Source organism: Cephus cinctus, unplaced genomic scaffold (genome assembly GCF_000341935.2).
Source record: "Cephus cinctus unplaced genomic scaffold, Ccin1 Ccin1_scaffold0168, whole genome shotgun sequence".
Taxonomy (NCBI): Eukaryota; Metazoa; Arthropoda; class Insecta; order Hymenoptera; family Cephidae; genus Cephus; species Cephus cinctus.
The window spans coordinates 1-26272 of record NW_014332892.1 but is presented as its reverse complement, the minus strand read 5'-3'; the positions used below and the strand labels follow the sequence as shown (position 1 = coordinate 26272).

Sequence of the window (26272 nt, the reverse complement as noted above, 5' to 3'; positions counted from 1 at the left end):
ACGGAACCTTACCCTATTTACAATCTTGACAAATTCTACGAAATGTTACACAAAAATAAGTTTCGTAGCGTAGCTTACTTATTCGGATCAAAGGCAGTATAAAGTAATGCGCGAGACAATAGCACTTGTCCTTCTTCGACGTCCTGAGATTTGACGGCAGTATCTCCTTTAAGCTTTTCATGTAAGCTTAGGTTCATCCATGGAGGATGGATAATAATTAACGAATATTTTTTTATTCAAAAGCTGTGGGCAGATTTACTGTTTAAATGCTGAGCACGAGTACAGTTTGAAATATTCAACTCAATTGCGGTAGCGTACGCCAAGATTGCATAATGGTTATGCCACTTTTAAATTTTTATTAAAGAGTGGACCATTAAAAATTTCATACAGTAGAATTTGGATAATATGAGTAATGATAATAATAATCTCTCCAACATCAACTCGCGTTACTTTGTACTACGTTTGTGTCAGAGATATAATCAGCGCCTTGTATTTAATTCAAATAATTTATAGTGAAACTCTTTCACTCTCTTTCCCGAGATTTGGATCGAATATTACAACCTTTTTATGGTTCAATCAGTAACGCTTTTCTCAGTTCTTAAAAATCTCAGCAACTAAAGCTAATCGATAAATAATCGTCGCCAAGACGAAATCATAAGCCGCTCAATGTTTCATTTAATAATTCGCATGAATAATAATGTTAATTGTAAGTATTCTTCTTGTTCAATAACAATCAGTTCCTACATTACGCAGTTCTGTTTATATTCTTTTTTATTCATGTTTTTTTCTTCTTAACTCTCACATACTTCTCGGTATATCATTAAGGTTTTTTACTGTTTCTTTTCCCTTTTTTTTTTCTTTTAGTTATTACTCTCATATTATTCACAAAAACACTGGACACATCTTTTTACACGATTTTTCATATATAGCTTTTTAGATTACACTAGAAATTAGAATTGAGAGGGTTTGCGATCTTAAGCTGGTCTAAAGGTTAATCACTGTAGCTACCAATTAATTGTCGAATATCTGATGTAATCTGGCTTTCTTGTCTCATTTCCTATGAATAGTATTAGCTTCCTGTTGTTTCTCAAAATTGTAGAAATTTTTTGTTTGTTTTTATTCGAGATTGCAATCTCCTTAGCTTTTGAGCATTTTTGAAAATAAACTTTGCAACACAGAGTAAAAATGCTTTAAGACTTGTCCAACTGACATTAAAAGCAATCACTGCTCACTGATTAATCGAAGTATATTTCATATATGTGGCTTCTTAAATAATGTAAGATCAAAATGACAAGTTCTAAATGAAAAGCAAAAAGGAAGAAACTGTCATAATACATATATTGCAGTCAAATCTATCTACTGTACCAAAGTTACTCTATCGAATCCTTATAAAATCAGCTACAAATACATTAGTCATTAATGACTTTGAGTACATTGCACTGATGTTAATGTAAGTAACTGATGTAATGAAAGTACCTAAAACACAAGATAAGTAGAAATAACAAAAAATCAGACAAATCATTTGAAATAGCAACGTGGACTAAGGTAAAAACGTAAAAAAAAAAACCTGAAAATTATAGATTCACATATAGCGCCTATTTAATACAATTTTATTAAAATAGAATGGAAGTAAATTCGAATTTCAAAAGGAATAGCTGACTTTCTGGATTATGATAAAACAAAAACAAGTGCCAAATTACTCTGCATTGCAAGGTATTAACTTCAGCCACTTTTCAGTATTACATTATTTCTTAATATGAGAATTTGTTCAGTCTCAGTTGTGAACATTTATGAACGTACTTTATTAATTAGCAAACTGTCATCCATGGTCTTTAAAGTCTCTGTGTTTAACGAAGTACCTAAGAATCACGGAAGAATTATTCCCATCGGTATCTGTTCAAATCATTCACGTACTCAGATTATTTGTCTTTAGTATCCAAATTAGTTCAAAGATTAACGAATTTTCTTCACATTTTAGGGCTGGATCACTCCAGTACGAAGCTACACCGTGTACGAATTTTTAAATATTTTTAATCGTTATTTTCTTTGAAAAGGAGCACTATGACGTTTCTCATCTCGCGTTAACGTTATATTGCGTTTTCATCCTTAAACTATTGTCATTGCAGAGAGTCACAGTATTATATTATATTCCATTTTCCACTATACTCATTTAATTCTTAATATACTGTGAAAAACTGCATCTCATTAAAAAACTGTCGACACATCTCTAAATCAACGTGTTGTCGAAGATCTTTACGTGTGGTCCATTATTTTTCTGTAATATCTTCATTTTTCTTCTTTTTTTTCTTAGCAAAACCCAAAAAATAAGACAAACGATATAACAGGTGGCGACACTATACTCAAAATTGCCAGTAGACGTTCTATATGCTGTCCGAACGTTAAGTCTTCAGACTAATTGTCAGTGAGCACGATGTCTCATGATTTCTCATTGAAGCTTTGTCACATCGAGATCGACATCGATACAGTATATGTAACGCGAAGTAGCTTTTTTTTCAGTTGGATTTGACGAAGTTGCGCAATGTCAAATTGATAATCCGTCAATCGTCTTATTCCAGTTTGATCTTCCTCACTTGTTTTCTCCAATCCTTCACAATTAACACGAGCATACACCGAAATTGACCTGTTGATTTTTTACTAAGAAACGTAAATTTAACCCAGCTCGTTTTGACTTTGGCATTCGGTTGAGGTTACGCGACATAGTTGTACTGATTTGAATTGTCCTTATCTCGTTCCATATAGTCACGATCTATCAGAGACTCGATTCGTTTCTTCAAATCTGCTGGCTAAAAGTAAAAAAATGATTATTAGATAATTAGATAAACTAATGCTGTAAGAACTGAATAAGATTAAACGGAGTAACTTACTTTTACGGGGAATTTCAATTGATTGTAGAGCTCGCTAATAAGGAGATTATGTGTAAGTGTCTTTCTCATTTTCATGATTCTGACAATTGCTGCGTCTATCTGGTATTGTCTGTCCTGATATACCCTTTCTTCAGTTGCTTTTTGTTCCTCGTTCTGATGGACAAAGATAGATATTTTTAATAAAGCTTTTAATTTTAACAGAATGAATTCGCTATGATAAACATAGAATCAATCTTACCGTTTCCTTCATTTGGATTTGATTAATTTTAATACGGAAGAGCTTGTTAGTGAATTCGGCATTGAAGACAAATCTATCATTATCCGCAACATCTCTTCCTCGTGGATTCTTTTGCAGAACTCTAGCCTTCCCACAGGCTAAAGATTGTAAAGTTCTTCGCAGCTCTCCATCTTCAATGTTCGTAGCAGCCTTAATATCCTCCAAGGACAAGTTGTCAGCATCATTAAATAGAATTAGTACCAAGGCTTGAAACAATGAAACCTGTAGTTCCTTGTTACCCTGTTAACAAATCATTGGTGTGTAATAATTGAATTTAACAAATAATTTAACAAACATTATCAACATATTCCATTAATTACCTGATTGAACCACGCCTTGAGAACGCAATGCCCCAATGTTGGCTGCCATTGCAATTTTCTTCCACTATGTTTACCCAGATAGAATTTGTTAAAAACATCTTGATACTGAACCATCTCAGCTGGTAATGTTACTTCCATGACGGGATACGTTGGCCAATAACCCATTGTGAGTATGGATACCGTTAAATCCAAATTGCTAGCTGTTATTTCATTTTGAAGATTTCCTGCATACTGTGATTAAGGAAACCCATAATCATGAAAAGGTTTCGAAGAAGATATACTATTTAACTTTATCATTTATATAAGAAGCATCACATCAACCATTACTTCAATTACAATTAAATTAACGAATACTTCTTGATTTTTTTACCTGCTTGAATGCGATATTAATATCTTTACTAAGTTCCATATCTTTGAACATTCCTTCCAGTTTGCTAGTAAATCCTCCGCCGCATTCTTGCTTCAACTTCGACAACATTGATTTTTCAGCGTCAACAGATGCCGACTTGCCTACTAATAGCCGTTTTGCTAAATCTTTCTTGTAAAACGCCTCGAAAACGTCCTTTCCGTGAATAAAACGGAACAGCACCATTATTTTGTCGAGCAACCGTTCTAGCTCTTCCTCCGTTGCTTCCTTGTTTCCAGCACGTAATTTGCAATCTACAAACTTTGCTAAAAAGGACGAAGAATGATGTACAACATTTAAGAGTTATGAATGAAAATCTTTTATTTATTGTTATATGCAAAAGAACATGAACCATACCTATGAGTTCTGCAGGTTTATTCGCCCGCTGGTTTATAAACGCTTCGAAAGCTTCCTTCAAACTATTGGCAAACTTTTCATTCCTATGGAAACACGTGTTCACGATATTATCCATTTTATCCTTAAAGTCCAAAAGTTCCTGGACCATTGTTTTGTCCTTTTCTGGATCTATCACTATCGTCTTTCCTTTCTTCTGAAATGTATAGGATAGTGTGATTGTACATTTCCAACGATTTTTTCAATGTAATAATTAATTAAACTAATAAACGTACCTTAATATAACTATTGAAGTTCAAACACAGTTCCACGAGACCATTCTTTACACGACTGTACAAATTATAAAGTAACGATAAATCGCTGATTCTGTTTTCATCCAATAAGCCACTTAAACCTTTCTGCAAAATGCTTGAAATATGCTCAGACAGCAATTGTTTCTCAACAGTGTGTATGAGTGACCATCTGCAATATTAGTCCATGAAAATTAAGGTTCTTATCAAACTTAAGTATGTTACGTTGAAATAGTTGTCAGAAAACGATACGCACTTCGTGGATGTATCGAGGTAATGTAACAGTCTCTCATTTTCTTCCTGAAGTCGTTTATCAACATGTGCAAGATACTCAGAAACATCATGTTCATTCATCAGTCGTTGACCCTCTGCAGCATACAGCCTTTCTGTAGCCACCAGGAACCTATAGAAAAAGCGTGTAAACCTTTATTAACGGTTTTTATAATTAACCATGCTCAAAACAAATTGAATTTATTATTGAATATAGATTGGAGAGTCTGTAAAGTATACAACATACTTGGTTTCAAAGGCCTCTTGGTAGATTTGCAGATCGGACAGCATTCTGAGTAAAGATTTGAGAAGAGTTCGGTCCACAGTATCGCCTTGACGTTCTTTCTCTATTAGCATTAGAAGTCCTTCAACCGTACGCGTTTGAACTAAATTATTTAGGACGATATGCAGTCTGAATAGATGTAATCCCATATCCCTGTAATATACAGAATAAAAAAAAAATGATGTAACAACAATGTGACTGAGACAAAAACACAGATGATCCATAAATTGTTGCCTACCAAATAGACGAAATGCTGGGATTTTGTAAGACATAAGTCCTATCCAGGTACAAAAAGATACTCCTAATCATAATCATCTGTCGACAGTGGGACTGCCAGCATTCATTCATTTTTTTTAAGAAGATGTGCCTGTCCATCGACTCTGCCAAGAATTGTTCTATATTGGCTTTAACATGTGATTCAGTGAGTTCTGTTAAATTTGCATACAACGTGGATGCCATTTTATGATTACACATATTTTCCACAGCTTGGTAAAGTTCTTCCAAGGAGTAACGAATACTTTTACTAGTTTGTATCGCAACAACAGCTTCTCGTAATTTCTCCCATGTTTGTTCCTGGTAATTTTCTGGTAGTTTTGGTTTATCTGTACATAGATGTAATACAATGTCAATTTAAAACTCTAGGTTCCAAACAAAAATGTCAAAGCATAAGTAAAAAATAGGCATATTTATCCAATTAATACAATAAACAAGTCTTTTAAATTAAAGAATCTATTAAAGAATATGTGTTGCAAGACAATTATAATATTATCATATTTAAACAACAGCTATAAAAATACCATTTGTTCTTATATATGGATATCATCGATGACTAATTAAGAATCAAATTCTAGAAACTACTACACTCTTCATAAACAGCAATGGAGATGAATCTTAAACTAGCAATGTAAGAAGAAAACGTTAGTATGTGTAGTTTTCAAGATTCAATCTATTTATATATCTTTATATAATTAGCATAATATTAAATCCTTTGAAAAGAATGATCATTCATAATCATTCAAGTAATATCTGCGTTATAAAAAATTGTAGCCGAGAGAAAATTGTTGTAGATTTAAAAATTACAATGTGTCCAAAAGGATGATTCAGTCTAAAGTGAGATGCAAAAATTCTATAGAACAATTGTTCATTTCGCCAGGATTTTTTTAAAGATAGGTTAGGTTAGTGCCAGACAGCTGGTTATAAGAAGGGCATATCTGCGGGCGAACGTCCTTGAGATGTCAAGTAAAGATAAGAAGGAAACGCGCTGATGGCACGAGCATGCGGAACCTCATTTCGCAAAATACGTAGTAGCATGCCAAGCAGTGCAAATACAATACCCCTCGCGCAGTCAAGCAATGCCAGCTGATTTCGAGGTTATGTTCCTCCATGTTCGCTTACTTTTGAAATTCTTGATGACGAGCTTCCTAGCCGAGCCTGGCTTTGCGCTCGCTAAACTCGGCGAAATTTTGTTGACTCCGTTAGGGTTGGCGACGGTCAACGCCGAGAAATTGGCCCGCTTTTGGGTGTTCGTCGCAGCCGCTGTGTCCGTCATGTTCTCGATCTCGTCGATGTCCGAGGCGGCGACAGCGGCGACGGCGGCGGCGACGGCAGCAGTTGCAGCAGCGACGGCAGCAGTTGCGGCGGTTGTGGCGACAGTTGTAGCACTTGCGGCGGAGTGTTTATTGCGTTTCGTCAAGTTCTTGATCACCGCCGTGTGGTCAGCGGCCGACCTCTTCACCTGTCCTGTAGCCAGAAGCTGAGTCCTTCCGAGCCTAGACATATGCGCGCATCACCCGGCCGCTGGCCCTTAATACACGGAAAACTTTGTTTTCCACGGGATAATCCACAAAACCTCAATATTCTTTTCTATTTAATGTTCGCACTGGCTTATTTCACCTATTTTTCGGCCAGAGAAAAATGTTATTATTTCGACTCCTGCTTATGACGGGACTCGCGAACAATTGGCACTCACCGCGCATGCGCAACCATTACTTGTCTGGCGCTCTGTAATCTTTGCGTGCGCAGCATCTTGGACCGGTTTAAATATTCAAAAATCACAAACTCATCGTTGCAACTTCTTTCTCTTATTCTTCCACATCCTGGCATTGTTCAATGTAATTTTGCTAACGTTCCTGAACTCGTCACTATCATTGGAAACCCCTGATAGATAATCATATAATAATTTGTTTACCAGCAGTATAATTGCGTTAAAGATTTATTACAATTTTTTATTGTTTTTGTCACGAGATCGTATATATGAGAAAAAGCAATTAATTCGCTATACATTATAAAATATTTAATTTAATATTTTAATTGTAAAATTACATAGGTTGTTACAAAACTTTCAGACCGACATTTAAATTTGGTTTCCTTTAACGAAGGACTTCCCGAGGTAATATATATGATTTAATCTTCTAATAGTATATTTGTATTAATCTAATTTTTTACTATTAATAAACAGGATGATTGCAATATGGAAATTGGTAATTGAAAATTTCATGCGCGCGCATTTCCTCATGTGGTTCTAACCTTCATCGCACCACAATTGCTTCTGTTAACATCAGATTCAATCAGATTCAGTGAAAATGCCACCGAAAAAAGCTGCCGGTGGAGCTAAAGCTGGGAAGTCGAAAGGTGGAGACGATGGCGATAAAGGAAAAGGCGAGAAAAAGGGAGGCACTGCTGTAAAAGTAAATGTTTCATTTGTCATACTGTACTTTTCATTATTTGTAATACTATAGTAGATAGGTAATTTAGTATATTTTGTTAGTGCAATAACATTTTTATATTTGTTCTCTCTATTGCTAGGTAAGACACATTCTTTGCGAGAAGCAATCAAAAATATTAGAAGCACTTGAAAAATTAAAAGCTGGTCAAAAGTTTAATGAAGTTGCAGCAACATATAGTGAAGACAAGGCACGATCAGGAGTAAGTATTCCAATTTGAATATGCATTTATGATAAAATTAGTTATTAAGGATTTTATTACTAAATTATCTATTAATATTTAAATTCAACTATTTAATTCTTATAAGGGTGATCTAGGTTGGATGACACGTGGCTCTATGGTCGGTCCATTTCAAGAAGCTGCATTTGCTTTACCTGTATCTAGTCTTGGGTCTCCAGTATATACAGATCCACCGGTTAAAACAAAATTTGGATATCATATCATTATGGTTGAGGGAAAGAAGTAAAAATTGTATCAATTTTTACAATTGTTTAATTTTATAAATAAACTTTTAATATTTATTACATTGATATTTCTTACATGCATAGTATCCAACATAGAGATATTAGGAAACAAAGAAGTCATTATTTCTTTACATAAAGAAAAGAGATTTATTGTTCAATGTTAGTTCTGTAGTACAAATTATATAAACATTCATACAATATAAATACCGTATTTGACCGCAAGCTGTGACAAAAATACTAAGGTTGGTCTATCCTCAAATATTATAGCAGGGAAATAAAATTAATGAGAAGAGCTATTTGTCATTAGTTAAAAGTAAGAGAGACAATGGGATTATAATCGCAATAAATACAGCGCTCATACATGCTACTCAGTCACTTCCCTTAATTATCTCACATGAGAACAGTACTTGCCACGAAGTCTAAATTTTGATGTAAGATCTTTGACTAATTGAACTAAATTTTCGTAAATACATGGACCAGAAACAGTGATTCTACAATAAAATATAAAAAATGCTTCATGACAATTTTCTAGATATGCTTTTTAAACACGGATGTTGGGATTGGTGAATCGTACGTATTTTAAGAGAGAATCGTTCTCTTCGCAGACCCAAGGTTTCTTGTGATGACAGGCAACGTCATGCCAGTTAACACCGTCATTGTAAAACTGATTAAGAACAGCCAAACAATTTTCTGGTGCCCCACCTTGGATGGCTTCACGGTTGTCAGGTTGTGGTTTCCCAATACTGAAAATATTTATATTCCTGTTAGCATCATATAAAACACGAGATCTACTATTATACATTTAGAATATTAAACAATCCTCTATTCTACAGTTAAAAAAATACTACGAACTATTACAAGGGAAAATTTCATTTAAATAGACACCGTGACACATTCTATTTAAGATATTAACATTCCACAGAGCATCTTGGTAATATTTAGATATTTTTCATTATCCAATCGATTTCCATTCTAAGTAATAGAAAAATATTACATTCCAAATACTGACAATCAAATATGAATAAGGTAACCTAATGGAACATCAAATCAGATATCTTACCCGCCACTCTCAGACCAATCGTTTTGCGTGCGATCAGTTGTCGGTGCCAATTTTTGGAGCTCAGCAGTCCAGAACCATCCATTCACATTGAGAGGCTGAAGATCAGGTCGATCGCAACCCTTGAAGTCACAGAGACGGCCAGAGGTCCAGATGTACTTAACTTTGTCTATGAAATGAATAATTTATTAAATCCTCCAGACACTACCAATTGCTATCAAGTCGTACAAGTAGGTTATGAGCTACTTCTTACTCTGTACAATGCGACTCTTGATGAACTCATTCTCAGCAGAAGTTTCCAAAGAAACAAGATCCATGCAACGCTGTCTGCAGAAGTTTCTTCCGGCAAGCCAATCCATTTCTTGTCCGCTGGTCCTGGGCTCAGCCCATGAGAAGTAATAGCCCTTTCCATTGAAACGTTCATGGATGGTCCCTATAAAATAAAATTTCAAAAAATAATTAATCTTAGGTAAATCCACAGTCCCTAATAAGCGATATCCAAAATAAAAGTATAATGGTCTTAAGCGATCGTCATACGAATAATAATCCAACTAAGCGTAGTCGTACTAAAAAAAAACTATTCTATCTCTTCCGGGTCAACTTTCACTAAAAATATTTGTTTTGCCGATTGTCAATGGTATTCTAATAGGTGACACTATCCCTATCAGTAATGGAATCCTGTTTCCCTGTGGCACACTTTAGAGAGAATTCTCTTATCTCATTCCAGAGTTTCACTTCCCAATGCGGGCAGAATAATAAAAGTGTCTTAATGGCAATCGTAAAATACGAATCACAGAAAGAAAATTGCTATTTACTGAATGTCAAGGGAATCCCAATTACTTTTCATTGGTAAGAAAGACGCCCTGTGAGAGGCGAGTCCTCGGTATAGAAATAGAACCGAAACGTGAACGGCCTTAGTTTACGATCTCTCCTATACAATTTAAACTTTTCGCTCTTATAGTTAAGTCGACAGAGCACGCGATAAATGTAGTAAATAGTGAATATCGATCATGAAATTTTCATTCAATAATTTAGAGAATATTAATGCTTTTAAAGAGAAATGGATTGAGCAATTACCGTTACTCGTGACCTACAGCGGCCACAGACACTATACGTAGACATTGACGTGGTGGGTTCAACGTTAATGACGGCTTTCCCAAATATAGAAGAAGAAAGTTCATTACAAAATGCACAGAGCTACGTGATGAGAATATTTACTTAGTGTTTCAAACCATTAAAGTCAAAGACAATTATCGAGAATCCCATGAGGATTGTACCTATTAATGATATATTATGGATTATAATTAACAGGATCAATGACACGGTATAGTAACTTCAATTCAACTAGGATTTTTCTAACTTAATATTTTTTTAAATGTAACAGAACCCATTAATTTCCTGATTAATTCAATTACCTTCATTTACATCCAGAATGATTTGATCGAGAAAGTATAACCTAGTATTCTAGTATCCGTGACTATGATGAATAATAATTGAATTTACATTACCAATCGGTAGGCATACAATAGTGAAGTCATCGTATGCTTTCTATATTTATAGAGGGATATGGGTGAATGAAACGACACGTGCCTCTTGGTCGATTAGAAGAAATTTCTCTTAATTGGATTAGCATAAGGTATCACGGTCACGGATTTGACGATCGACGATCCTCAATAATTATCATATCTAATTGAATGGATCACGCAAACGCGGCATTACGAATTTTATAGAATCAATATAACTTATTTCTTAACCCGAAATATTTAGGTTCTTCAAACGACATTTATGGAATTAGTGTTTAAATGTCGAATATTGAAAATCCTTATGTATGTATTTGAGTCAGTAGGTCTTCGTCAAAAGTTCCGACTAAGATTTGCATGAATTGCGCAAGTAGAAAGAATTCAAAGCGTCATTTACTTTGTGCGCAAAGTGCCGGTACAGGTGGTTCCAGGATTCTTCCAGCGGGCTGCGGCTGGAACTGTGCCGCGCATAGCGTAGCCAGAGCACCGAGAACGATGAGCCGCAACATTTTCTGTCTGCAATATGAAAAATATTTGTTATCGTCGTACTCGGATGTATCAATACAATCGTGGAGAACATATTATGCAAATCTTATGAAGGTAAATATTTTATTGTTCCCGTTAAAATGTTTGTTGGCTATATTCTGATACAGAGGTCGGGTCGAAGCTGCATCCAAATCTTATGCAAGGAACTGTTCAGTACATCCATAAGGTCGATGACCGATGGTCGATGGTTTAATTAGATGCAGCTCAAGTGCTTCGAGGAAACCTTCGATGGTCAACTTTCTTTAAAACCGGTCCTATGTTCCCAATATTTTATAGGGTGGTACAGGGAGTGGTGTATCAGTGTTTCCAGAATACAAAATAACACAGAAACTTGTTTTCTAGGAAACAAGTATCACACTGAATCGACAGTAATTAGTTAAAGACAAATTGTACTCTAAATCACAAGTTATACAAGGAAATGACTTTTCATCACAATTTACACTAAATAAGTAGAGTATTCATGTTACGTTTTAATATCTGCTATGAAATTATCGAAATTCTTAATAAAATCTAACAAATAAACTGTCAATCCTTTTTGTGGATATATTATATTACATGGAAATCACTATCACAGGTATCATTAAACCTTCACCGTCTTAAGGAATGTTAGCGAAAAGAGAAAAAGAAATATTCAGTCAAATAGTTTAAAACGATGCTCACCTATGAACGTTCGCGAACGAACTGCAGTGCTTTCATCGGCGGCACCCCTATATATACACAATGAAGACTCATCGGTCCAGTACTTTTACGAGCGGCCAGGTATTTTCGGTGCGATTGCCAATCTTCGATTTCGTATAGTGCCTGATAATATGTTGGCCTCAGGTCATGACAGATAGAAAGCTTGAAGTGATACACCCACTGGTGACCCTGACATGTGAACTTCTTCCTCTAAATTTTCGTGTACAAATATTATAAACGCATACCTCGAATGTTTTACGCTGTGAAAAATCCAATAGACTGAATATAATAAAGGCAGAAAAACTTTCACGTCTTTTCATGAACAAACGTGACTCCGTACACATATTGTCGTCATTTTCGTAGCTGCTTTCCGAGTAGAACGTTACCCCAAACTCTGTACGTAATTGTAGGTACCAATTGATAGGTAGTAGAAAACAATTTTGTAGAAAATTACGTGAAACTTATTCACTGGTATTCCATACTGGTACGTGATAGGGGGAAAAAATAGTATTGCTATTGAAATATATTCTACCTGTTATTATGCTTGGTTATTAGTAAAATTCGCCTAGGGTGCTGTTTTCTGAAGAATATTATATCCGGGGAAAATTTCAGTGCCACTTTCAATTGTCACTTGGTGTTAACAGGCTACGTGTAACTCGTGATTGTACATGAGGAATTTGAAATCGTTATTAGAACTTTCCAGAACATTTTTCATCCGTCGATTCTGCTACATATGTATTTTCGTTGCTGAAACTTAATTAACGTTTCAATTCACTGAAGATGATATCGTAAAATCATTTATTATGTATCTAAGTGATATTGCTTTTTGCGCTTATTGACTTGTAATGCAAGATGTTTCGAAAGCGTGTAATCAAGGTTGAATTAGGATTTTTGCATGACAAAATTAAGAGCTTCATTGACTATGTACTTCGTTGATATGTATCTTTGATAAATTTATTATAGTGAAATTATCGTGGTCCTTTAAAGGCTTATTCTCATTTCAATATGTTTGTTCAACTTCGTTGGTTATTTCTCTTTGACAAACGCCTGCGAGAAAACGAAGACTTTCGCTAACACACCCTCGGAATTTTAAAAAGTCGATATCTTTGTAAATCTTTCCGTTCGTGCCTGTCTTCTAAGACACGATTCTAGATTTAGTGTATCCAATGTGCCTGTGTGGGACATTATTTTCGTGAATTCGATTAAAATCGGTAATGTTAACAGCTATTTTAAGAATTATAGAAAGGACTTACAGTGTCAATTCGCCATTGACTGGTGAGAGTACTATGATTGTCTGTACCAAGGAGACAATTTTTATACTCACTTTATAACAGACATTATTGCGGTAAATAATATTACTAACTTTCCACGTATTCGATTATCTGCTGTGATTGTTTGGCGACCATGATTATCCTCAACCTTGTTGGATTGATTCTTCTTTAAAATAAACAACTGAATTATAATGTAGCTGTTCATACTATATAATACAAGGAAATGATTTTCTTAATTAATGTAGCATATAAAATAAGAACAAAGATACATGCTTTTTTAGATACGACTCTGTCATAAATGTAGACACTACTGATTAAATGTTGCACAATTAAGACGGTTCTTGTAATGTATTGCATACCAAACATTTTTTTTTTCCACAAAGGAAAAGAATTCATCTTTGCCATTCTTTATGTTAATTGTGACGTGTGTCTCCCAACACAATGTATTGTCAGAAAATATTCTTAGGTACCGTTAGAGACAATAATGTCTGATGTGCTATGTAGGTGACCCAGAAACAGTTGACGGAATATTATTCGGTACCCTTTGATAAAATAAAAATATATACACTATCAATTGTAGAATATTTAATCGCATCCGATTAACTAGAAGATATGGTAACGGACATACGTTAAATGTCTGTTGATCCATGATATGTAGAGAGTAATAAATGGTTCGTCGTTACATGACGTATGCGTACCGAAACCTTTCAGGGCCTACGTGAATCATCGAGACAACATTGGACTACTGTCCTGAAAAGATGAGAGTTTCGTTAAATATTATTTCGCTTTAAAACTGTTACTGCATACAGTCTGCATTAGTTCCTATGAAACAGATATTATTCAACGATCCAAACGTGAGAAAAATGGGCATTGAGTACTAGATATTTATATTGTTAGGAGATTGAACAAGCGTCATTGATCACTGTCGATCACGAATTGTCGATAATTTATAATAAGCTAAGGATAATATAATAATACTAATTAAAGAAAGTAGCGAATAAAATCAAATTAATTCATGAGATTGTCTTTAAACAATTGACTGTCAATTGTTTCGAACGTGATGCGCGTGTGAATGTGTGGAACTATAGTAACATTGATCGCCCGCAGATGGTGCTGATTAACGGAGCATGCGTAAACACAGCAGACCACTTTTTGGCACATAAAATGTGAAAATAAGTAAAATATCTTGTGAAAAATTATGTCGTGACACGAATAATCGTTCTAGCCTTTCTTAGCTAGATGCGATTTCATTGAGGTTAAACGGACACGCATAGATTACATGTAATGAAGTATATTTAGGCTATGAAAAGGAATATTTTTCTTTAACACATTGGAGCAATATGTCCGGCCTCCGGTTAGCGTCTTCGCCGATCTTTTGTTTACGAGCTATTCCTCTGAACGCGTAACTTTGGATTATCCGCGATTTAGTAGTGCCCCGAGGATGCTCAGTGTCCGAGTTTCATTGTCGCCGGTTAGCCTTGGAAAATAATGTCCGAGCCGGAGCTGTGCCGGCTCTGCGCCGAGACCAAAGAGAACTTCATTGGAATCTATGACGCCGAGGGCCAAAAGCTTGCGATAGAGGCTAAGATTGCCAAGTGCTTGCAGATTCAGGTACAGTCGATAAACGCTGCTGTAATTTGTGTCTATGATTGCATCCCGCTTGTCGGCTTTTCCTGCTCTTTCTTTTGTATTATCTTCATTTATCTTATTATTATTTGCTTCCGTTAAATTATCTTTATAACGTTCTTACTCGGTTTGACATCTTTACCAACGCAGAAACATCCTCGAACGCTATTATTGTCAGTGTGCTTTTAAGGGAGGCATATTGTTCTTATAAGAATTTTATAGTTTTACATTTAATCTGAATAATTTGTCTTAGTTAATGATGTTTAATATTTTTTGGGAGTATTGTTTTTGTATTTTTATTTTTATATCAGTCTATATTGTAGCTGTCTTTTAGTTTTGATGTGTAGTCTTAAGAGAACAGTACTTTTGTAATTGAGATTGTTATGTGGTTCTTTTGGTTTTTAAAAGCTTAATAAATATTCAGTTTATGAATTATGTTTTCTTCAAGTTTCTTTTCATCCTATTCCTTTGTGCTTCTTAGATTTTGGTGGTATGTTTTAAGTCTACAAGACATTTATTTAGTTAAATGTATTTCTATTTACTTATCTCTTAATGTAATACAATTTTACTATTTTTCTATAGGTGGTAATAACAGATGGTCTTCCACTGTCAGTCTGCATCGATTGCTGTGTTCTTTTAAACCAGTGCAGCGAATTCTTTGAAAAGACTAATCAAGCTCAAACTTCCCTTCGACAGCTACTGATAGATCCAAAGTCTGAATCTCCACCATTAGAGCCAAATGTAGATTATGTGGAGAAGGCAGTAGAATTTCCAAAGGAGGAGGAAGTCACGGAAGGAATTGTTGAGTGTCACTTGTCTGATAATTACATTAACGATTCTGTTAATGAAATCAATGACAGTTATTTCAATGATGATAATAATGACAGTGACCCATCTAAATATGAAGTTGAGGAAATGCAAGAGTCTACAAAGCAAAGAAAGTGTAGAACGCCTGTGAAGAAGAATTCTCCCAAGCAAACAAGAAAACGATTAAAAAGGAGATCTCAAGCACAAAAAATGGAAGACTTAGAATTAGGAATAGCTTCAGACTTTGAAGAGGAGCATAATGACATGAATGCAAAAGTCTCTTTAAAACATTATCCTGAAAATTATATGACAGGTGAGAAAAATTGTATTTGATTTTGCTTAATATACTCTTGATGGACATTAAATATATAAAATAGACATAATATTATATTATAAATACAGGGACAGAGTCTGATATGGAAATGATTGAAGCTCGTGAAACTGAGCCTTCAAAACCAGGTCGTAAAAGAGGAGAAGGTTTAGAAAGATATCCTTGGCTTTGTACTGACTGCAATGAAAAATTACCAAGCCGAGATACATTACAAAATCACCACGCAACTGTACACAATCAAAAAGCAAAATATATGTGCGTGCAATGCTGTAAGGTCTACGACAAATACTATGGATTCCTTACCCATGTAAAGAGACATAAAAACAAGTCAAAATTTAAGTAAGTAATAAGTCATTATCATTGTGCTAGAAAACATTTACATTTAACTGCAAGCAGCAGAGCCTAATATGCACCGTATAAACGGTTTCTCTCTCAGCTGTGACGATTGTGGAAAATCCTTTGTTCACAAAAAAGTATTGGATTCTCACAAAGCAATACACAGTGAAGAACGTCCTCATGTTTGTCAAACGTGTGGAAAAGCGTTTAGGCAGCAGAGTGCTTTATATATTCATAGTCGATGCCATTTACCAGATACTATGAAAAATCGGTTTCCATGTGACCAATGCGATAAAAGGTAAGGAGAGAAAATACTAGCCTATTAAGAAATTCTTTATTATATAAATACTTAGTATCACTATATTATCTTCCTAGAAACGATGTTGAGTTTCTCGTTTATACATATCGATATTTCTACAGAAATATTTCTTTCAGATTTTCCACAAAGCCAAATCTGGTAACGCACAAGCGTATTCATTCTGGTGTAAGAAATTTCACGTGTGATCAATGCGGTAAGAGTTTTATACAAAAAGGAAACTTGGAGGCACATTTCTTAACACATTCTGCTGATAAGCCATACACCTGTTCTCAATGTCCCAAAGCGTAAGTCATTAATTCATGCTATGAGTTGTATTATCGGATAAGGAATAGTTAACAGTGCAAAATAAATGGTATATTATAGATTTAAAACACCACTTCAATTGAAGAAACATGAAACAGTTCACACCGGTGCCAAACCTCATCAGTGTGCTGTATGTGGGAGAACATTTAGGGAGAAAGGAACATTACGTGAACACCATAGGATACATACAGGTGCAATGCCATTCACATGCGAATTCTGTGGCAAATGCTTTCGATTCAAAGGAATATTGACTGTGAGTAAAGAACAATAGACATACTATTAATAGCACATGAAAATGTCCTAGATTGATGTAATAGTTTACCGAGTATTCAATAATTTTTTTTAATGGCAATGCTATAACGTATAATTCAGGAGAGGCCAATGATCAAGAACAAAGTTTTTTTCTCTATAAAATTAAAGTAATTATTGATATTATTATTTCAGACTCACAGACGTCAACACACTGGCGAGAGGCCATACAGCTGTTTAGAATGTCAGCATCACTTTACCAATTGGCCAAATTACAATAAACATATGAAACGTAGGCATGGAATTAATACGTCACATACCAAACATCTGCAACAACCACAGCCACATATACAACATCAACATCAGCACCAACAGCAGCCACCACAGTCTCAGCCACAACCTACCACACCGGATGATACACTTGCCATGCCGCAACACAATGAGCCTACAACAGTTCAAGTAAGTAAGACGAAGTGAGTGAATTTAATAATTAGTTCCTTTATTTACATGAAAAGGATTAATTAATATATGTATTATAGGTTATACAAGCAGTGCCTCATACCTCAGTATCTCAACCCATCGTTGTTCAGGCAATACCCACCACAGCCATCCAAAGCTTTCAGGCTGAAGTTCCAGTCACTGTACAAGAGACGGTATTTCGCGAAAGAAACACAACGTATTTTAATACAGTGCCGGCTGCGTTACAAAATTTCTTACAACCGAATCTACCGTACAATTTTTATAACATTTCAAACGTGACGGAGAGCGATCTCATTCAGCATAGATAAAATTACGTGCATTCGTCGTTCGTAATTCGTAAGAGAATAAAATTCAATCAAAAGGAAGACTTCGTTGGTACAAAATTCATGGTAAAATTGACCATTGTGTGTCATTTTAATTTCTGGTAAAAGTCTAAATAACATCTGGTGTTAGGTAGGAGTCGAAAAATTAATAACGAACAATGGATGACTCGACTATTCGATTGATAGAAATCAAATGCCTAAGATGAAGATGACTGTGTCGTCCTAGACGGTATATTCACTAATTTAACCGTAAATTTGGTCCATTTGAAAATTTTTATTTTTATAACGAATTCATAGGTTTCTTGGCGCTCTCTTCGAAGTGACGAGTAGCAGGTGTACATGCATACACTGCCTTTCAAACTGTCGTTTAAAAAAGAAATAAATAATATTATTTGATTAGATATTGAACGCTTATTTACTGATACACTTAGCAGTATTTCTCTACTCATTCATTTTATACCTAAATATTTCAAGTTTTTCAAATACATTCAGTGCTGCTTTAAATAGGTCTCAAAATGGACATTACATTACAAAATGGACAGTAATGGGAATTATTGTTTTCATGAAATTTCGGCAGTCAATAGCTAGTGCTATATACAGTAATGTTATATAAATTATTTAAATGCGTTTTTCGTTTAGGAAGGCAACGAAGATAATCAATGAAGCTACGGAGTTTTAATCAGTTTTAGTAGTATGGGAGGAACTGTATATGTATATATATTATATATATATATATATATATATATATATATATATATATTAAAAAATCGATTTGATTTTTGACCGAGACATTTTTATAAACATTACGTTAAGCATTTGATATTGTTAAAAGTTTATTGGAAAGGATTTTCAAGGTTTTGCAAAGAATATTCTTTAAGAGAAAAGGACATTAGAAACTTTAACTATGAACTGTACAACGATTGACAATAGATATTACATCCTGCATCGACGTTCCAACGTAATTATTTAATTGACATTGATTTTCATTTATTATCATGAATTAATTCAACTATACTACATATATTAATATCTATGCATTATATCGATTGAGACATAAATCATAATTAAATAACAGTTAACATTCGTTAACTCGGGAATGGCCGCGCAGTTCTGTTCTCTACTTGAAGAGAATTGATTTTGGGTGTCTCAGACACCCCACGCGCTTAGTCCTGAGTTAATGAATCTTATCCTCATGAATACTGTCAGCAACTGAATAACCAGAATGTATTAGAATAGAGAACCTTGTGTTTGTTACTGTGGACAGATAACATAGCCTAATGAAGAAACCAGAAGATTTGTTCTTTTTTCTTTCTATTTCTGTTTTTAATTATCCACAATACATATGTCACATATAGCTCTCATAATAATTGTATATCGTATTACCAGTGTTCCATTATTAATTTTTTGACAGTCTTCATTGACTGTGGCAGATTATAATCAAACCAAAGAAGATTATTCGCAGTCTGTTAACAAAGTAGTAAATATTCTGTAAGAATATTTTTTTGTACCAGTGTCGTGTGTCATACAATTTTTCATCATTGTGAAAGTGACCACTAGCCTATTGAGACAATGAAAAATTAATTGTCTCATTCAACCGATTACAGTCTGCCAAGAGTCATCAAATCCTAACACTACCTGATGATATTCAATATTGTCTGCACCTTTGAAATTATTTATAAGTCTTGGACCAAAATTGTAGAATGCAGTAAATACGTTTTGTGCCATTTTATTAATTGTGCATTGAGACGTATCTCATAGCAGTTGGTATATTATCAGGTTAGTCACAGGAAGAGATATACTATTGTACTGTAAAATTGGCTATGAAATTTAGAAATGACTGTAAAGCACGTTTAGAATTTTATGATCGACTGAGAAAAGGCTTATTATACTGTATTGAGAATCATTTAGTTTTAATATTTGAGGCACTTGTGGATAATCACGAATCATTGACAATGTATCCATTGGATTATATTCCAGTACTAATAAGAAATAGCCCTCTGTATTATCTGACAGTGAACTAGATACGATTTTAAAGACCTTTGTAAAACCTTCATATGTAGATATGCTTAAATGATCTAGTTTTAGCAGACACGAACGTCTTCAAGTATTTTTGTGAACTCCCGTACCATACCCTAATAGCAATTGTTTCTATACCGCGATACGCCGCGCAATCGTCGTGTTGCACGGTCTGAGTATATCAAACAATAAAACTAAAATTACATATCAATGTCATTGACTTTCTTCTCTTAATCATATTATTATAGATGTATGCACCATATCATTAAAAAGGTTTTTTTATTGTTGATAATAGAATTAGAATTCTTCTTGGATCATAGATTTTTTTACAATTTGTACATCATAACGTAAGAATTTTTCGTTTAAATTGGTCTAATTCTTTCCTTCGTATTTTACAATCAAATATCAAATTGTAATTAAAGTTGATAGCGTTGGTTGAGTGCGAAAAGTATCGTGGATGTCAAAGTCTTATCAAATCCTTTTGTTCATCTTGATGAAATATGTATTGCATAAGAAATATTAAAGATATTGAAGAGTATAAAGATTAGTCATCGTCAGAATCATCGGTTTTAGTGGTTGTTGTTTCGGCAGGTTTCTCTTCGTCTTTATAGTGACGATATTCAGGCTTTAATTCCCACATGTTTCTGTGTGGATTTTTTAAATTATAATTGCATACCTCGTTAAGAATTTCTTTCAAATATACCTGAAATGAAATACATATATAGGTAAAAAAAGGTAGTAGACAAAAGTGATCATACAATGTCAAATAGATAAATTATTTCTAATAACTTACTATAGGCTGCCTGGTAATTTTCACAAGATCCCTGATGTTATAATATTGATGCTTTTCAAATGCAGCAAATAACATGTCGAGTACAGAATCCTTATCATCACGCATCTTCTTGCCCTCTGCTTTCTTCTTTTCAGCATATTCGATCTGGAAAGATTGAATAAAGAAAAACAAATATTCAAGAACTCTACATAAATTTACATAATTAGAATGCTGGAATTTTGAAGCAGTAAATCAAACTTACATTATGCTTGTGATCTGACACTGGTTTGAAATTTTGGACTACTCTATCTAACTGTTGAACTTGTCTTTGAGGTACTGATGCCCTTTTAATACTTTCCAACTTCAGTTTCATGTAACAATTATCGGCTGTGAATAGAATGTTCATAAATTATTCTTAATATAAAGTACTATTATCGTTGAGGAATAAAGTACGCACCATAGGGCCGACATTCTAATTTCTGTACAATTCTACCTTCCATAAACAACTTTTCTGTTTCTGGAACAATGGCATCTGAGCTACTGGAAGCTTTAAAAATCAAAAATGTTTTTAGTCTCAATTAGTTTTACACTTGCACCACGATTGTTCTAAACGAGTGTAATGGTTAAAGAAAATATTTGAAAATATTAGTTTTAACTAAGATAATCCATTGTGGTGGAAGAACTTGGATGGTGATTCCATTATGGCACGAAGATCCATGCGAGTAAGCATAGCAAATCGTGCCAGCAGTTCACTTGATCCAGAATCAAGAATTGAGTCATTTGAATATTCAAAAGAATGGTGGAAGCACATAAGTGATACTGAAGTTGTTACATCTATTACACTCTTCAAGTTTTTGATCTATTTCCGAGTCCGTGAGAATGATCTCTTCTATTTCTTTTGATTTCATAGCTGCCACCCTTTCTTCCGATGTGTATTTTTATTATTTGAAAATATTAGTTCTAACTGACGTGTAACATGAGAGAAAACACCAAGCATTTGTCGTGTTACTGTTGTTACATCGAGTCTGTGTTGTTTAGGAATATCTTCTTCTCCAGGTTCTTTTAATGCTAAAACAGCCTCTGATAGTTTCAGAGATACCTCTGCCTTTTGTCCAGGGTTTCTAGAATAATTTATACAAGTTACCTCTGTATATATCCTATGAGTAAAAATTAGTTTACTCACTTGGTTATTTTTAATTTGCCAACTTCTATATTGCCAGGAGCTTTCTCCCATTTATTGGCTATATACTTTGGTACTTTAACCAGCCATACACCACGACCAGCATTACTTAAATCTAAATCTTTCTCGACATGTGGTACTACCGCTGACATTATAGCTGTAAGAATAATAACACTCAGACTCAATGTAAAAATTGTTAATAACTTAACCATATAATCTGAAATGTTTAAGATCATTAAAACTAAACATAAGCACCTTTCTGGACACAGTGCTGTTAGTGATGCTCATAAAACAGAGGAAGATAATTCTTTAAATCGAAGTAATAGTTGGTTTAATGATAGTTCAAGAGAGAGTGACCACAATGACGAACATGTTATAAAATCAAAAAGAATACTTAGAAATACAAAACATAAAGAAATAACAGGAAATGTGTTTGATGACCTATTATCAGAGGATAAAAATATAACTTCAACAAGAAGCATCGAAAATGCTAATGAAAGTAAAGATTCTCTTGAGAGATCTATAAAGAAGTCAAGGCTAAATATATTTAAAAAGAAACGATTAAGTCTGCTGGGTTCTATGGTGCAGAAGGCAATAGAAGACGATGATACTATGGAAGAATCAAACGAGCAAAATGTTACTGCTGAGAATGATCCAGCATCTAATGCAAATAATTTATCAATGAGTCCAGCACCGATGACTCAGACTTTACACTCAAAAATGAATAATTCCGAGAACAATTCATTTAACTCAAAAACTAAGGAACAAACGCCTTCTCAATTAAAAAGTCAACTAAACACTTCGGAATCATTAAATCGTTCAAACACACTAAATCCTATGATAATATTAACTCATTCACCAGAAATAGATAACTTAGTATCAGAAATTGGTTCAAGATTACTAATTGATCAAGGGTCGGATAATCGTCCATATCAAGAACAAAATTCTGAACATAAAGATATGTCCAAAAAAGTATTGAACAAGAAAACCGTTGATGAGTCTCAAGATCATTCAAAATCCAAAAATATGAATAGATCAGCTCGTCAGATAAATAAAACGAACCCTACAACACCTCAAAGGCAAACACGTTCGTCACATTCATCAATGTACATTAGTCACATAGAAAAAACAGATTTTTCTACAGGTTCAGATGCAGATAACTCATTGAGTGAATCTGGAAATCCATCGATTGCAAAGAGAAAAGCTCTAACAGCTGGCAGAAGAACTCGTTCGACAGCATCTTTAAATCGAATAAACGAATCTTATCGATTAAATATGAATCAATCACAAAATGTTGAAAGATTTAGAATGATTCGTAGTCAATCCAAGTCTAATATACAGGATTCTCCAAAATCAATAAAACGTTTGCACATGTCATTCCTTAACCTTCGTAATAAGTCTCCTGAGAAAACAGAGGAGACTATAGAAAATGTGGAGAATGACAAGAGCAGAAAAAATGTTCAATTTTTATTATCATCTAAAAAATCGATATCTCAAAATCAAAATAGTACTGAATCGGAGAGTCTTGAAAATTTAGCTACGGAGAGTAAGGATATGCGTCATTCGATTGAGAATAATCAAATTAATTCAAAAATTTCTGAAGAATCTCTTAACAGAGATTCAGAAAGTCCAATCAGTCCATCTCAAATTTCATCCCCAAAGAAATCAATAACTCACAATAAAGATGATTCAAAGAACGATGAGACAAAATCAGATGAAAATGACTTACCAAAATCCAAACCAAATTTCCTCAGAAAATTGCATAAAAGTCTAGCAGCCGACGTATTTGACAATATTCTTTCCAGCAAAAGCATTAAAGATTCAAACACCAATATGACTTCCGACAAAAGTCCCACCGAAGTACCAAGGGATAATAATTCACCCGTATCAAATACAACTAAAAGAAGTGACGTTGATTTCTGTCCAGATACTCCCTCAATAAGTAATTTAGGAATGATACCTATATCACAATCAACACCCTACAACAAAAAGATTGTTCCATCAACACCTTCCCCTATGAAACGTATAAGTAACGAGAATTTTGTAAATGGTATGTTCCAAATTGAATCATCCACCGTAGACCAACCAGAAATAAGTAATACGTTACAAACAAATAAAATTCATAAAATCGGTAGCATACTCCAACACGAATCTGAGATAAACGAGAATACACAAAACAACAAAATAATTGATAATAACATTGCAGACGGTCCATCTGTTTCAGAGTCTATAAATAACATCGTTAAAAGGCCAACAATTATTTCAAGTGTAACATCGAATTTCAAAATTTCTCGAACAACCAAAAAACAGATCATATTAAATGAAAATGCTGATCAAGCAAGTACACAAATTCTACAGGATAAAGATAAAATGGCGGAAATAAAGAAGACATTGGACAATATAAAGAAACGTGAATTGGAGAAGATAGACAGATACCTAACAAAGATTCCATCAGATCGAATCAACAAACCTACGATACCGAATGAAAGACCATTTCAATTAACAAACAAGGAGTCCATTAAAAAACCTAAGCAAGTCGACAAAGCTTACATAGTAAATGGCAGAGTGTACAAAAGGCCAAAACTTCCGAGACCAAAATCATGGGCGACAAATCGTCTTTACCAATATTTGTGGAAACGCCTTGAACCAAAATACAAATTAAATACAAGAGTACGTTCGGAAAAATTTATAATCATGCTTGCCGACGTTGTATCCTTGACCATAAGACGCAAGAAGTACAACAACTATATCAAAGAAATTGAGGTCTTGATGAAGGAGATGGCTCGTTTGGAAATCATAAAAACTCGCAATGATTTCTATGACTTCTGTTATGAGTTTCTCCCGTACGAATTTCGTGTAAAAGCTACTCCGATTTTATTGCCGGGCAATGTCATGAGTATACCGTATGACCCGGAGTTGCTGCACACTCCGATATTAAATGAATAATTATATTTTCAATGTTTCCTATAACGTTTTCGCTACTCTTGTATGTTACTGCTGCTTCCCGTATTTAATTATGATTTAATGGTGATTTAATAATTAATAAAACTTTAGGTGATTGTAATGTACGGGAAAGGTCTTAAGAAACCTGCGAACAAATCGGCTCCCTTGACCACAACCAAAAGCATTTATTTCCTCCGATTTTACATTTATTTTACGCTCTTACATTTGTCGTGCCCTCTCGCCGGGCCGTTCCTCACACATACCAGTACACCACAGGCTTTTTGCTTGGCTAATTTATTGAGGCCAAGTACATAAGTCACTACATGTTTTCCTATTATATGATTTACCACTGGCCCATCATTTTAATTATATTTTCAATGTTTCCTATAACGTTTTCGCTACTCTTGTATGTTACTGCTGCTTCCCGTATTTAATTATGATTTAATGGTGATTTAATAATTAATAAAACTTTAGGTGATTGTAATGTACGGGAAAGGTCTTAAGAAACCTGCGAACAAATCGGCTCCCTTGACCACAACCAAAAGCATTTATTTCCTCCGATTTTACATTTATTTTACGCTCTTACATTTGTCGTGCCCTCTCGCCGGGCCGTTCCTCACACATACCAGTACACCACAGGCTTTTTGCTTGGCTAATTTATTGGATTTGATTTAATATTTTTGCTTGGTATTTTTTTAGCAAGGATTTATTTTTTATGAAATGGCTACACTTTTAATACTTGGCGTAACCGTTTTGTTTTGAAAAAACATTTTTGGTGTTATTAAACTAATAACAGCATTCCAAAGTGAAAATAGCCGTCATAGATATTTTATTATAAAAAATATTTTAAAATCTGTAAGAACTATTAAACTGAAGATGCAGAAAATCTGTCGCATTTACAACTGCAATGATCGAACAATGCACCAGCATTACGCATAATACTTATATAACTAAAGACCTAAGATAAACGAAAGACCTTACAAAATTCGCGTCATTTATCGTCTGAATATTTCGAAATTATATTCCCTGAAAAATCTAATTATTCAAAAGTCCTTCCGCCGAAAGACAAAGCTCTGACGTAAATAAGAAATCAATATATCACTCTACAGAGTAAAAATCAAATCACAACCACGAACGTACGAACATTAATGTAAATTTGCCATAAATAATAAAATTCTCGGTTTACCTATCAACATAAAAAAATCTGTATATCAGTATATATTAATCAATATATGATAAGAC

At 34.2% G+C, this 26272-nt stretch overlaps 6 protein-coding genes across 9 annotated transcripts; 3 read left to right on the top strand and 3 right to left on the bottom strand.

Moving 5' to 3' along the window:
* Positions 1-2: 2 nt before the first annotated feature.
* LOC107264062 (cullin-4B) lies at positions 3-7030 on the bottom strand. Of its 3 annotated transcripts, none has more exons than XM_015731926.2 (11): positions 6481-6862; positions 5324-5687; positions 5050-5238; positions 4789-4935; positions 4518-4704; positions 4246-4438; positions 3853-4154; positions 3483-3713; positions 3124-3402; positions 2886-3038; positions 3-2804 (listed from the first exon to the last, which is right to left on the bottom strand). In XM_015731926.2, the coding sequence occupies exons 1-11, from the start codon at positions 6860-6862 to the stop codon at positions 2709-2711; spliced, it is 2523 nt and encodes an 840-aa protein (XP_015587412.1). In that variant the 3' UTR covers positions 3-2708. The 3 variants fall into 3 exon arrangements, with proteins under 3 accessions (XP_015587412.1, XP_015587413.1, XP_024937277.1); XM_015731927.2 differs by having other exon boundaries at positions 2545-2804; positions 4246-4435; positions 6481-7030; XM_025081509.1 differs by lacking the exon at positions 6481-6862 and adding an exon at positions 6420-6438 and having other exon boundaries at positions 2545-2804.
* Positions 7031-7164: 134 nt separating this feature from the next.
* LOC107264072 (peptidyl-prolyl cis-trans isomerase NIMA-interacting 4) lies at positions 7165-8333 on the top strand. Its single transcript, XM_025081514.1, has 5 exons — positions 7165-7474; positions 7544-7565; positions 7647-7772; positions 7891-8010; positions 8117-8333. Exons 2-5 carry the CDS (start codon positions 7545-7547, stop codon positions 8273-8275), a joined length of 426 nt encoding a protein of 141 aa, XP_024937282.1. The 5' UTR covers positions 7165-7474; position 7544; the 3' UTR covers positions 8276-8333.
* Positions 8334-8396: 63 nt separating this feature from the next.
* On the bottom strand, positions 8397-12253 carry LOC107264071. Its single transcript, XM_025081513.1, has 5 exons — positions 12057-12253; positions 11248-11366; positions 9584-9763; positions 9334-9499; positions 8397-9016 (listed from the first exon to the last, which is right to left on the bottom strand). The coding sequence occupies exons 2-5, from the start codon at positions 11357-11359 to the stop codon at positions 8815-8817; spliced, it is 660 nt and encodes a 219-aa protein (XP_024937281.1). The 5' UTR covers positions 11360-11366; positions 12057-12253; the 3' UTR covers positions 8397-8814.
* Positions 12254-14451: 2198 nt separating this feature from the next.
* Positions 14452-20346, top strand: LOC107264067 (zinc finger protein 567). 2 transcript variants are annotated; one of them, XM_025081511.1, is made up of 8 exons: positions 14452-14956; positions 15554-16091; positions 16181-16448; positions 16546-16743; positions 16881-17048; positions 17128-17320; positions 17512-17789; positions 17856-20346. In XM_025081511.1, exons 1-8 carry the CDS (start codon positions 14834-14836, stop codon positions 18073-18075), a joined length of 1986 nt encoding a protein of 661 aa, XP_024937279.1. In that variant the 5' UTR covers positions 14452-14833; the 3' UTR covers positions 18076-20346. The 2 variants fall into 2 exon arrangements, with proteins under 2 accessions (XP_024937279.1, XP_015587421.1); XM_015731935.2 differs by having other exon boundaries at positions 14457-14956; positions 17512-17775.
* Positions 20347-20397: 51 nt separating this feature from the next.
* LOC107264070 (general transcription factor IIF subunit 2) lies at positions 20398-22244 on the bottom strand (the record flags this gene model as incomplete). Its single annotated transcript, XM_015731939.1, is given in 6 exon segments — positions 20398-20838; positions 20929-21072; positions 21170-21294; positions 21365-21454; positions 21877-22028; positions 22091-22244. Coding segments are annotated over 6 exon segments (819 nt in total). The 3' UTR covers positions 20398-20679.
* A 65-nt stretch (positions 22245-22309) lies between these two features.
* On the top strand, positions 22310-25038 carry LOC107263854 (GATA zinc finger domain-containing protein 14). Its single transcript, XM_015731501.1, has 2 exons — positions 22310-24137; positions 24312-25038. Exons 1-2 carry the CDS (start codon positions 22310-22312, stop codon positions 25031-25033), a joined length of 2550 nt encoding a protein of 849 aa, XP_015586987.1. The 3' UTR covers positions 25034-25038.
* Positions 25039-26272: the final 1234 nt, after the last annotated feature.

Bases quoted from the DNA above. Each gene is read 5' to 3' on its own strand.
- LOC107264062 (XM_015731926.2), bottom strand. From the start codon at position 6,862: ATGTCTAGGCTCGGAAGGACTCAGCTTCTGGCTACAGGACAGGTGAAG. The intron at 5,239-5,323 runs GTAGGCAACAAT...TGTATATTACAG, and splicing joins CCCAGCATTTCGTCTATTTG to GGATATGGGATTACATCTAT. The intron at 3,403-3,482 runs GTAATTAATGGA...ATTTGTTAACAG, and splicing joins TCAAGGCGTGGTTCAATCAG to GGTAACAAGGAACTACAGGT.
- LOC107264067 (XM_015731935.2), top strand. From the start codon at position 14,834: ATGTCCGAGCCGGAGCTGTGCCGGCTCTGCGCCGAGACCAAAGAGAAC. The intron at 14,957-15,553 runs GTACAGTCGATA...ATTTTTCTATAG, and splicing joins CCAAGTGCTTGCAGATTCAG to GTGGTAATAACAGATGGTCT. The intron at 16,744-16,880 runs GTAAGGAGAGAA...TATTTCTTTCAG, and splicing joins TGTGACCAATGCGATAAAAG to ATTTTCCACAAAGCCAAATC.
- LOC107264072 (XM_025081514.1), top strand. From the start codon at position 7,545: ATGATTGCAATATGGAAATTG. The intron at 7,566-7,646 runs GTAATTGAAAAT...TGTTAACATCAG, and splicing joins TGATTGCAATATGGAAATTG to ATTCAATCAGATTCAGTGAA. The intron at 8,011-8,116 runs GTAAGTATTCCA...AATTCTTATAAG, and splicing joins AAGACAAGGCACGATCAGGA to GGTGATCTAGGTTGGATGAC.
- LOC107263854 (XM_015731501.1), top strand. From the start codon at position 22,310: ATGTTTAAGATCATTAAAACTAAACATAAGCACCTTTCTGGACACAGT. The intron at 24,138-24,311 runs GTATGTTCCAAA...CATCTGTTTCAG, and splicing joins TAACGAGAATTTTGTAAATG to AGTCTATAAATAACATCGTT.
- LOC107264071 (XM_025081513.1), bottom strand. From the start codon at position 11,359: ATGTTGCGGCTCATCGTTCTCGGTGCTCTGGCTACGCTATGCGCGGCA. The intron at 9,764-11,247 runs GTAAATGACGCT...TTTATTTTATAG, and splicing joins ACCGGCACTTTGCGCACAAA to GGACCATCCATGAACGTTTC. The intron at 9,017-9,333 runs GTAAGATATCTG...AAATATTTTCAG, and splicing joins GATTGGTCTGAGAGTGGCGG to TATTGGGAAACCACAACCTG.